At 37.6% G+C, this 12592-nt stretch overlaps 1 protein-coding gene across 6 annotated transcripts in view; it reads left to right on the top strand.

The window, feature by feature from the left end:
- Positions 1–12592, top strand: part of LOC123529380 (uncharacterized) — a 55994-nt gene that overhangs the window by 19536 nt on the left and 23866 nt on the right. Inside the window, exons 2-4 of one of the 6 annotated variants that reach the window (XM_053521320.1) lie at positions 5329–5427; positions 5994–6093; positions 6464–6586. In XM_053521320.1, the coding sequence (XP_053377295.1) occupies positions 6028–6093; positions 6464–6586 (189 nt within the window). In that variant the 5' untranslated portion in view covers positions 5329–5427; positions 5994–6027. The remainder of the gene's footprint in view (positions 1–5328; positions 5428–5993; positions 6094–6463; positions 6587–12592) is intronic. The other 5 variants (XM_053521321.1, XM_045309690.2, XM_053521322.1 and 2 more) reach the window with 5 other exon arrangements.

Below are 12592 nucleotides of genomic sequence, written 5' to 3'. Positions count from 1 at the left end.
TGTTTATTCAAAAAATATGCTTAAAGGTGTTATGTTTCATTCTGATGAACAAAAACAAATTTTCTGTTTAGCTTGACTTTTTGTGCCCCCCCCCCATTCCCATGAGTGGTGGGGGCATATAGATTTGGTCTTGTCCTTTCGTCCGTCCATCCATCCGTCCGTCCGTCCGAAGTTCGTGACGCGCCTAGCTCGAAAAGTATTTGATATAAATTAATGAAACCTTGCATGAGTCTTTATCATGATATGAACTTGCGCACCTCCTACTTTTCGTCTGGCTCCACCCCCTGTTTTCAGAGTTATGGCCCCTGAAATAGTCAAAAATGCACATTTTCACCTTGTGACACGCCTAGCTCAAAAAGTATTTGATATAGATTCATGAAACCTTGCATGAGTCTTAATCATGATATGAACTTGCGCACCTCCTATTTTTCATCTGGCTCTGCCCCCTATTTTCAGAGTTATGGCCCCTGAAATAGTCAAAAATGCAAATTTTCACCTTGTGACACGCCTAGCTCAAAAAGTATTTGCTATAGATTCATGAAACCTTGCATGAGTCTTAATCATGATATGAACTTGCGCACCTCCTATTTTTCGTTTGGGTCCGCCCCCTATTTTTAGAGTTATGGCCCCTGAAATAGTCAAAAATGCGTATTTTCACCTTGTGACATGCCTAGGTCAAAAAGTATTCGATATAGATTCATGAAACCTTGCATGAGTCTTAATCATGATATGAACTTGCGCACCTCCTATTTTTCATTTGGGTCCGCCCCCTATTTTTAGAGTTATGGCCCCTGAAATAGTCAAAAATGTACATTTTCAAATTGTGACGCACCTACTAAGCTCAAAAAGTATTTAATATAAATGGTTGTAAACTTGCATATGTCTTTATCATGATATAAACTTGTACATCTCTTATTTTTGGCTGGCTCCACCCCCAATTTTTAAAGTTATGGCCCCTGAAATAGTAAAAAGATGCGCTTTTTCACCTAATTATGTGCCTAGCTCAATAAGTATTAGATGTAAATTCAGGAAACCTTGCTTGAGTCTTTATAGTGATGTGACCTTGCACACTTGGCATTCTTCTTGAGAATCTTAGCTTTTATTACAGAGTTATGGCCCTTGAAATAGCCAAAATAGTGGATTTTTTGTTTGTGATGCTCATAGCTCAAAAAGTATAGGGCCTAGAATAATGAATCCTTTTCATAAAATGTTTGTTGAGGTTATACCCCATTAAGACTGCAAACATTTGAATTATTGCCCCTTATTTGTGACAAATGTACCATTGGGGGGCACACCCTGTGTCCTACAGACACATTCTAGTTGAAGAAAAAGTTAGAGCTATTGCACTTGCCCTGGCGTCGCTGTTGGTTAAAATTTTTGGTAAAGTCAAATATCTCTGTTATTATCAAGGCTTTTGACTTGAAACTTAAACTATTTCTTAACTATCAAAGTCTGCACCAGGAGAAACAATCCACATAACTCTGATTGAATTTTGACAGAGTTACACCCCTTTTTAACTTAGAATTTTTTTGTTAAAATTTTATATGTTGTCCAATATCCCTGTTAATTTCAAAGCTATTGACTTGAAACTTTAAATAGTTATTATACGCCCGAAGGGACGTATTATGTTATGACGCTGGTGTCCGTCACTCCGTCTGTCTGTGTCCGTTAGCAATTTCGTGTCCGCTCTGTAACTCTTGAACCCCTTGAAGGATTTCAAGGAAAGTTGACACATATGTTCACCAAACTGAGAGGACATGCAGAGCGCATGTTTTGGGTGTCTCGCTTCAAGGTCAAGGTCACACTTAGGGGTCAAAGGTCATATCAGTTTGTTTCGTGTCCGCTCTGTAACTCTTGAACCCCTTGAAGGATTTCAAAGAAACTTGACAAAAATGTTCACCACACCAAGATGACATGCAGAGCGCATGTTCAGGATGACTCGCTTCAAGGTCAAGGTCACACTTAGGGGTCAAAAGTCATATCAGTTTGTTTCGTGTCCGCTCTGTAACTCTTGAACTGCTGGAAGGATTTCAAAGAAACTTGGCAGAAATGTTCACCACACTGAGACGACATGCAGAGCGCATGTTCCGGATGACTCGCTTCAAGGTCAAGGTCACACTTAAGGGTCAAAGGTCATATATGACTTTGCTTTGTGTATATTGCTCTGCATTGCAGTGCTCTTGTTTTTATTTGGCAGATCTCTTTTTTTGTTCACTTACAATAATTTCTTTGGAATTACTTCCCTTTTATGTTACTATAAATAGCTTTTCTTGAAACTTTTAGTATTGGCCGTAGGGAAAAACCGAGACCACTTTTCTGTGGTACAAGATGGGTGTTACCTCCAATTTTTAGGTGTATTTTTAAATACCAGTACCTGATAAGGATTTTTTTTTTTTTGTGGACCTTGAATATTTTTTTTTGTGGACTTAGATTTTTTTTTGGAAGTTTTCCTTTTGTTGTTCCAGTCCTTTGGGCTACAACAGTCAAGTTCTTTAAATTTTGCTCCCATCCTATGATGTAACCCTTCTGGCGTATATTGCCTTGTTTGGCGAGCTCTTGTTTACTATCAAAGGCTACACCAGAAGAAACTATCACCATGACTCTGATTTAAATTTTGACTGAGTTAAGCCCCTTTTACTGGCAAAGCTCTAGTTCAGAGTCAAGCACTGAGAAAAGTTGAGCATGCTGTCTTTCTGACAACTCTTGTTATTTCATATATTGACTAAATTTACCCATGTTAAATTTTCTTATTAGTGAAAAATGTTTGATATATTTTTAGCTCACCTAAGCACGAAGAGCTTTTGTGATCACCATGTGTTCGTCGTCAGTCGTCCGTTGTCAACAGTTTGACAGTTAACACTCCAGAGGTCACAATTTTGGCCCAATCTAAATGAAACTTGGTCAGAATGTTACCCTCAATAAAATCTTGGACGAGATCGATATTGGGCAATCTGGGGTCAATAACTAGTTCACCAGGTCAAATCAAAGGAAAAGCTTGTTAGCTCGACTTTTGGAAGAAAAAGTAGAACTATTATACTCGCCACGGCGTTGGTGTCGGCGTCGCCGTTGGTTAAAGTTTTTAATATAGTCAAATATCTCTGTTACTATCAAAGCTATTGACTTGAAACTTAAAATAGTTATTTACTTTCAAAGTCTACACTAGGAGAAGCAATCCCCATAACTCTGATTTGAATTTTGACAGAGTTATGCCCCTTTTTAACTTAAAATTTTTTGTTAAAGTTTTTGATAAAGTCAAATATCTCTGTTACTATCAAAGCTTTTGACTTGAAACTTAAAATACTTGTTTACCATCAAAATCTACACCAGGAGAAACAATCCCCATAACTTGGATTTGAATTTTGACAGAATTATGGCCCTTTTAAACTTAGAATTTTTTGTTAAAATTTTTGATAAAGTCAAATATCTCTGTTACTATTAAAGCTTTTGACTTGAAACCCAAAATAGTTATTTACTCTCAAAGTCTACACCAGGAGAAACAATCCCCATAACTCTGATTTGAATTTTGACAGAATTATGCCGCTTCTTAAAGAATTTTTTTGTTAAAATTTTTGATGAAATCAAAAATCTCTGTTACTATTAAAGCTTTTGACTTGAAACTCAAAATAATTATTTACTATCAAAGACTACACCAGGAGAAACAATTCCCATAACTCTGGTTTGAATTTGACAGAGTTATTACCCTTTTTAACTTGGATTTTTTTATTGGCAAAGCTCTAATTCAGAGTCAAGCACTGAGAAAAGTCAAGCGCGCTGTCTTACGGACATCTCTTGTTAACACTCTAGAGGCCACGTATATGACAGTATCTCTATGAAACTTAAATAGACTGTTAATTTTGATGTTCTGTAGGTCAAGTTCAAATCTGGGTCAGGTTGGGTCAAAAACTAGGTCACCAGGTCAGATCAAAGGAAAAGTTTATAAACACTGTACAGGCCACATTTATGACAATATCTCTATGAAACTTGGTTAGAAATTTGTAGTCCTGTTTGGCGCCATATAACCTATACTGTGTTGGTGCGCCATAAAACCCAAATAAATGGTCAGAATTTTAGTCTTCATGTTGTTTAGGTGAAGTTTAAATCTGGTTCAGATGGGGTCAAAAACTAGGTCACTCGGACAAATAAAAGGAAAAGCTTGTTAACACTTTAGGGGCCGCATTTATGACCGTATCTTAATGAAACTTGGTCAGAATGTTAATCTTAATGATCTTTAGGCCAAGTTCAAATCTGGGTCAGGTGGGGTCAAAAACTAGGTCACCAGGTCAAATCAAAGGAAAAGTATTTTTAACACTCTAGAGGCTCATTTATGGCTATATCTTTATGAAACTTGGTCAGAATGTTAACCTTGATGATCTTTAGGTCAATTTCGAATCTGGGTCATGTGGAATGTGACCTACTGACCTACACCCTGTGTCCGTCATCGTCAACAATTTGATTTGTTAACACTCGAGTTCACAATTTTTGCCCAATCTTAATGAAACTTGGTCAGAATATTACTCTCACTAGAATGTTGGACAAGTTCGATATTGGGTCATCTGGGGTCACAAACTAGGTCACCAGGTCAAATCAAAGGAAACACTTGTTAACTCTGTAGAGGCCACATTTATGACTGTATCAACATGAAACTTTGTCGGAATGTTAATCCTGATGATCTTAAGGTCAAGTTCGAATCTAGGTCAGGTTGGGTCAAAAACTAGGTCACCAGGTCAAATCAAAGCAAAAGCTTGTTAACACAATAGAGGCCATATTTATGACAGTATCTTCCTAAAACTTGGTCAGAATGTTAATCTTGATGATTTGTAGGGCAGGTTCAAATCTAGGTCAAGTGGAAATGAGAAACTAGGTCACCAGGTCAAATCAAAGGAAAAGCTTTTTAACACTAGAGTTCATATTTATGACTATATCTTAATGACTATATCTTAATGAAACTTGGTCAGAATGTTAACCTTGGTGATTTTTAGGTAAAGTTCAAATCTGGGTTAGGTGGGTTTAAAAATTAGGTCACCAGGTCAAATCAAAGGAGAAGCTAGTTAACACTTTTGAGGTCCCATTTATGACCATACCATAATGAAACTTGGTCAGAATGTTAATCTTGATGATCTTCAGATAAAATTGAAATCTGGGTCAGGTGGGGTCAAAAATTAGGTCACCAGGTCAAATCAAAGGAAAAGCTTGTTGACACTCTAGAGGCCACATTTATGACTGTATCTTCATGAAACTTGGTCAGAATGTTAACCTTGATGATCTTTACGTAAAGTTTGAATCCGGGTCATGTGGAATGTGACCTACTGACATACTTTTTTTTTTAAGATACAGCCTTGAAATTTGGATGACATGTACAGTTTTGCACACCGATCTTAAAACTGACTTCAGTGACCATGAATGTGACCTACTGACTACTTCCTTCAGGTAAGCGATACAGGGCCTTCAGGGCCCTCTTGTTTTTAAAGCTTTAGCTAAGAAATTTGTTCACAAGCAAGCAGCTCTACTCAGGTGAGCTATGTAGGGCCATCATGGCCCTCTTGTTTTAAGATACAGTCTTGAAATTTGGATGACATGTACAGTTTTGCATACCGATCTTAAAACTGACTTTCAGTGACCATAAATGTGACCTACTGACCTACTTTCATAATATTTGAGCATCAGCTTGACATTTGAAAAATGTAGCTCATATTACTCAGGTGAGCGATCCAGGGTCATCATGACCCTCTTGTTCGCTGTGGAAATACCAGTCTATGATATTTCTCTCTAATATTTTAATAATTCACTGAAAAACATGGAAAAGTATATTTATTTATTTATCACAGATATCATAATAGTCTTAAATGGAATCAAACATATATATAGCAAAATGGAATATTGGTTTCTCTTGATTGTGTTAGCTTACTTGCCCCAGATGACTTTATGACATAGTATTCTTACTGTGCATTTCTAGAGCACATATTAAAGTGTTGACATCACTCTTGTATTTTCAGTGTTTTGTGGCTGGTCTTTTAAAAATGTATTACAATGCTAGAAGAGACTGGTGTATGTAAATATGTGACCACTTTGCGACATCTTCAGTACAGAAGATGGGTGAGTTATATGAGATCTACCTATAGATGAGTTTATGCATTATACATGTAGGCGATTGGTTAGTTTAACATGCTATCATTTGAGCCAAAAAAATAGTATAAAACTCTAAAAATTAAATAATTGTTGAGACATTCTTATTGAAATGCAATTGAATTGAAGTAAAAATGTCATAATACCCAATTCAGTTTAGCCAGTACCGTATGTAGTTCAAACTAAAATGATTAAGATATATGCAGTTACCTCGTCAGCTTATCAGATTCTACTGTTTTAGTAAATATATCCAAAAATTCAAACTATGCATGCTGAAAAAAACAAACAGTTTTTGTAGGGATATATTCCTGAGTTTGATTTGTTCCCCCTTTTTTTTGAGCAGGATCCATTTGATTTGCTTGGAGAGATTGTACATAGCTGTAACTGCTACATGGACCAAGAGAATCTGCCACTCTTGTCTGATTTTAGAGAATGTAACATAGGACTTCAGCTGTCTTCTACTGTAAGCATCACTTACTAATTAGGCTTGGATGAGCATTTAATATTAATAGGATCTCTAAGTCAAGGCTGAGCTTATGCCAGCTTGCAGTGTTTGTCTGTCAGCACATCCCTAATCTTTTGAGTCACATGCATTGAAATTGAGCTAACTATAGGATTCTCGCAGAGTCGCAGTGGCACTGCAGTTACTGCCCTTGAATTACTCTCAGATAAGGCAGTTGACATTATCTGCTCTCTAACATTAGAAGTTATTATACATTCTTCAACAAACTTTGTCAGAATGTTCATTGGCATAATATCTTGGCGAAGCTTCACAACCAGTCAGATAGACCCAGTCTCTCTTGAATTACTTAGAATTTTGCATATTGACAGTGCCTGCTTAATAACTTGAGCTTGTATTTCACCACAATTGAAATATACTTATATTGTTTATTATGTATTATATAAACTCACTGTTTGTAACCTTTTTAGCCCACCATCATCAGATGGTGGGCTATTAAAATCACTCTGCGTCCGTGGTCCGTCCGTCCGTCATTCCGTCCGTCCGTCCGTCCGTCCGTCCGTTAACAATTACTCGTTATCGCATCTCCTCAGAAACTACTGGGGGGATTTTGACCAAACTTTGTCAGAATGATGTATTGGTACCCTAGTTGTGTCCCCCTGAAAATCAGACTGGTTCAACAATTTTTGATTGAGTTATGGCCCTTTGTTTATTTCTATATTTTACATAGATTTATATAGGGAAAAACTTTGAAAACCTTCTTGTCCAAAACCACAGAGCCTAGGGCTTTGATATTTGGTTTGAAGCATCATCTAGTGGTCCTCTACCAAGTTGATTCAAATTATTTCTCTGGGGTCAAATATAGCCCCGCCCTGGGGGTCACATGGTTTATATAGACTTATATAGGGAAAAACTTTGGAAAACCTCTTGTCCAAAACCACAGGGTCTAGGGCTTTGATATTTTTTATGTGACATCATCTAGTGGTCTTCAACTAAGATTGTTCAAATTATACCCCTAGGGTCAAATATGGCCCCGCCCTGGGGGTCATATGGTTTACATAGACTTATATAGGGAAAAAACTTCGAAAATCTTCTTGTCCAAACCACAAAGCCTAAGGCTTTGATACTTGTAATGTAGCATCATCTAGTGGTTCTCTACCAAGTTTGTTCAAATTATCCCCCTAGGGTCAAAAATGGCCCCGCCCCGGGGGTCACATGGTTCATATAGACTTATATAGGGAAAAGCTTTTAAAATGTTCTTGTCAATAACTGCAACATTCAAATTTGGACCACATGTATATTTTTGAGTGGCAAGATGAACCCTGACATGAGTTGACCTTGTTTTTAACCTAGTGACCTACTTTCACATTTCTGTAGCTACAGCCTTCAAATTTGGACCACATGTATATTTTTGAGTGGCAAGATGAACCTTGACATGAGTTGACCTTGGTTTTGACCTAGTGACCTACTTTCACATTTCTGTCGCTACAGCCTTCAAATCTGGACCACATGCATAGTTTTGTGCACTGGATAAAACTTTGACCTTGATTTTGACCTAGTGACCTGCTTTCACATTTTTGAAGGTACAGGCGTTTAATTTGGACCATATGCATAGTTCCGTGTTTCCAAATGAAATTTGACATTGATTTTGACCTAGTGACCTACTTCCACATTTCTCAAGCTACAGCCTTTAAATTTGGACCACATGCATAGTTTTGTGTACTGAAAAAAACTTTGACCTTCACATTGACCTAGTGACCTACTTTCACATTTTTGAAGGTACAGGCTTCAAATTTGGACCACATGCATAGTTTTGTATTCCGAAATAAAATTTGACCTTGATTTTGACCTAGTGACCTACTTTTTCATTTCTCAAGCTACAGCCTTCAAATTTGGACCACTTGCATAGTTTTGTGTACTGAAATGAACTTTGACCGTTACATTGACCTAGTGACCTACTTTCATATTTTTAAGGTACAGGCTTCAAATTTGGACCACATGCATAGTTTTGTATTCCGAAATAAAATTTGACCTTGATTTTGACCTAGTGACCTACTTTTACATTTCTCAAGCTACAGCCTTCAAATTTGGACCACATGCATAGTTTTGTGTACCAAAACAAACTTTGACCTTTACATTGACCTAGTGACCTACTTTCACATTTTTGAAGATACAGGCTTCAAATTTGGACCACATGCATAGTTTTTTGTTCAAAAATAAAATTTGACCTTGATTTTGACCTAGTGACCTACTTTTACATTTCTCGAGCTACAGCCTTTAAATTTGGACCACTTGCATAGTCTTGTGTATCGCAATGAACTTTGACCTTAAGATTGACCTAGTGACCTACTTTCACATTTCTGTAGCTACAGGCTTCAAATTTGGACCACATGCATAGGATTGTGTACCGAAACAAACTTTGACCTTGACATTGACCTAGTGACCTACTTTCACATTTCTCAAGCTACAGCTTTCGAATTTGAACCACATGCACAGTGTTGTGTATGGAAATGAAATTTGACCTTGAGCTAGTCAATAAATCTTGAAATTTGGAACACTCAGAAATGGCACATTGGTGGGCGCCAAGATCACTCTGTGATCTCTTGTTGTTTAATAAACCATCTGTCTGTCTGCCCTCCCCTGCCCAGCCCCTGTCCTGTCAGACAACAAAGTTGTAAGGGGGTGTATACTGGTTTCAGGTTGTCTGTCTGTCTGTCTGTAGACACAATCTTGTGCGCACCATCTCTCCTCATCCCCTGGACACAATTTAATGAAACTTCACACAAGTGATCAGTGACAATAGTAGTTGTGCATGGGGCATGTTAGGTTCTTTCAATAAAAAAAATTGCAGTGTTACGGGACTTTGTTTTTAGCCTATTAAAATCACTCTGCGTCCGTGGTCCGTCCGTCTGTCATTCCGTCCATCCATCCGTCCGTTAACAATTTCTCGTTATCGCATCTCCTCAGAAACTACTGGGGGGATTTTGACCAAAATTTGTCAGAATGATGTATTGGTACCCTAGTTGTGTCCCTCTGAAAATCAGACTGGTTCAACAATTTATGAGTGAGTTATGGTCCTTTGTTTATTTCTATATTTAACATAGATTTATATAGGGAAAAACTTTGAAAACCTTCTTATCCAAAACCACAGAGCCTAGGGCTTTGATATTTGGTTTGAAGCATCATCTAGTGGTCCTCTACCAAGATGATTCAAATTATTTCTCTGGGGTCAAATATGGCCCCGCCCTGAGGGTCACATAGTTTATAATGACTTATATAGGGAAAAACTTTGAATAACCCCTTGTCCAAAACCACAGGGTCTAGGGCTTTGATATTTTGTATGTGACATCATCTACTGGTCTTCAACTAAGATTGTTCATATTATACCCCTAGGGTCAAATATGACCCCGCCCTGGGGGTCTTATGGTTTACATAGACTTACATAAGGAAAAACTTTGAAAATTTTCTTGTCCAAACCACAAACCCTAAGGCTTTGATACTTGTAATGTAGCATCATCTAGTGGTTCTCTACCAAGTTTGTTCAAATTATCGCCCTAGGGTCAGAAATGGCCCCGCCCCAGGGGTCACATGGTTCATATAGACTTATATAGGGAAAAGCTTTTAAAAAGTTCTTGTCAATAACTACAACATTCAAATTTAGACCATATGTATATTTTTGAGTGGCAAGATGAACCTTGATGTGAGTTGACCTTGATTTTGACCTAGTGACCTACTTTCACATTTCTGTAGCTACAGCCTTCAAATTTGGACCACATGTATATTTTTGAGTGGCAAGATTAACCTTGACATGAGTTGACCTTGATTTTGACCTAGTGACCTACTTTCAAATTTCTGTAGCTACAGCCTTCAAATTTGGACCACATGCATAGTTCTGTGCACTGGAAAAATCTTTGACCTTGGTTTTGACCTAGTGACCTACTTTCACATTTTTGAAGGTACAGGCGTCAAATTTGGACCATATGCATAGTTCCGTGTTTCAAAATGAAATTTGACATTGATTTTGATCTAGTAACCTACTTTCACATTTCTCAAGCTACAGCCTTCAAATTTGGACCACATGCATAGTTTTGTGTACCGAAAAAAACTTTGACCTTCACATTGACCTAGTGACCTACTTTCACATTTTTAAGGTACAGGCTTCAAGTTTGGACCACATGCATAGTTTTGTATTCCGAAATAAAATTTGACCATGATTTTGACCTAGTGACCTACTTTTACATTTCTCAAGCTACAGCCTTCAAATTTGGACCACTTGCATAGTTTTGTGTACCGAAAAACACTTTGACCTTGACATTGACCTAGTGACCTACTTTCACATTTCTCAAGCTACAGGCTTCAGATTCGGACCACATGCATAGTTCTGTATTCCGAAATAAAATTTGACCTTGATTTTGACCTAGTGACCTACTTTTACATTTCTCAAGCTATAGCCTTCAAATTTGGACCACATGCATAGTTTTGTGTACCGAAATGAACTTTGACCTTTACATTGACCTAGTGACCTACTTCGAGACCACATGCACAGTGTTGTGTACTGAAATGAAATTTTACCTTGAGGTAGTCAATAAGTCTTGAAATTTGGAACACTCAAAAATGGCACATTGGTGGGCGCCAAGATCACTCTGTGATCTCTTGTTTGTTATTATACTATATACGTAGACACAATCTTGTACACACCATCTCTCCTCATCCCCTTGACACAATTTAATGAAACTTCACACAAGTGATCAGTAACAACAGTAGTTGTGCATGGGGCATGTTAGGTTCTTTCAACAACAAAAATTGCAGAGTTATGGGACTTTGTTTCTTGTTAACATACTATGTACATACAGTCTGCATATGCAATCTTGTGTGCGCCTAATCTTCCGAACCCTTGCACACAATTTAATGAAACTTCACACAAGTGATCAGTACCAACCCTAGTTGTGCATGGTGCATGTTACGTTCTTTTAGATAAAATTTATATTCTGCATAGTTATGGGACTTTGTTTTTATTGTCCTGTCCGTCCGTATGAGGTTAACCAAATGTGACCGTTTCGTCTAGCATCAATACCCCTTACTAGAATTACTTGATACTAATGCAGATGTAACCTGTGACCATTCCTCCATTCAGACATCACCTGACCTCAGTTTGACCTTGACCTTGACCTCATTTTGGACTTAGGTTGCTTTATATTGGCCATATCTTGGTTAACCAAATGGGACCGTTTCGTCTAGCATCTGACTTACAAGAATGAATTGATACTAATACAGATGTAACCTGTGACCATTCCTCATCTTCAAACATCACCTGACCTAAGTCTGACCTTGACCTTGACCTCGTTTTGGACTTGGGTTGCTTTGTATCGACAAGGATGCCACCGGGGGCATCAAGCGTTTATGGAACGCAGCTTCTTGTTTGTTACTATACTGTATACATAAAGTCTATATACATACAGTCCACATAATTATGCAATCTTGTGTGCGTCAAATTGCAATTTACTGTGTCAGTGCATGCGGGGGGTACATTCATCACCTTTAGTGATAGCTCTAGTTCTCTTTGATTACCAGCCAGTTTGAATCAGTATGTCCAGACATGGCCTTTAGATTAGGCAAATTTTAGAAAACAAACAACTTTAATGCTTATGAAGCAGATTGTTTTAAAATTAGAAAGTAAGTTGCTGTGACGGCCATATATTGTGACAGTTTTTCAAATTACACAGGTGCTCACCAATGTCTTGAACAAAGAAACACATGTGTAAGGGGGCCATTATTTAAATTCTGGAATACACTACCATTATATCTTAATTTGTTATAACTTGTTGACTGCTTACTTCCTTGGCACCAAAGTGCAGTGTTTTTATACAGCTGAAAAAAAAAGTAACATGTCATATGTGCCTATATGTTGAAGATTGGGGACCTACATAACTTGATACCTGTTGGTGTGTTGGGCCAGTTTTCCTGGTATCATAATGGCCTTACAGAAAATACAATATATTACGATTTAAT

Source organism: Mercenaria mercenaria, chromosome 13 (assembly GCF_021730395.1).
Source record: "Mercenaria mercenaria strain notata chromosome 13, MADL_Memer_1, whole genome shotgun sequence".
Taxonomy (NCBI): Eukaryota; Metazoa; Mollusca; class Bivalvia; order Venerida; family Veneridae; genus Mercenaria; species Mercenaria mercenaria.
The sequence above is the reverse complement of the archived record's forward strand: the minus strand, read 5'-3'. Positions and strand labels throughout refer to the sequence as shown.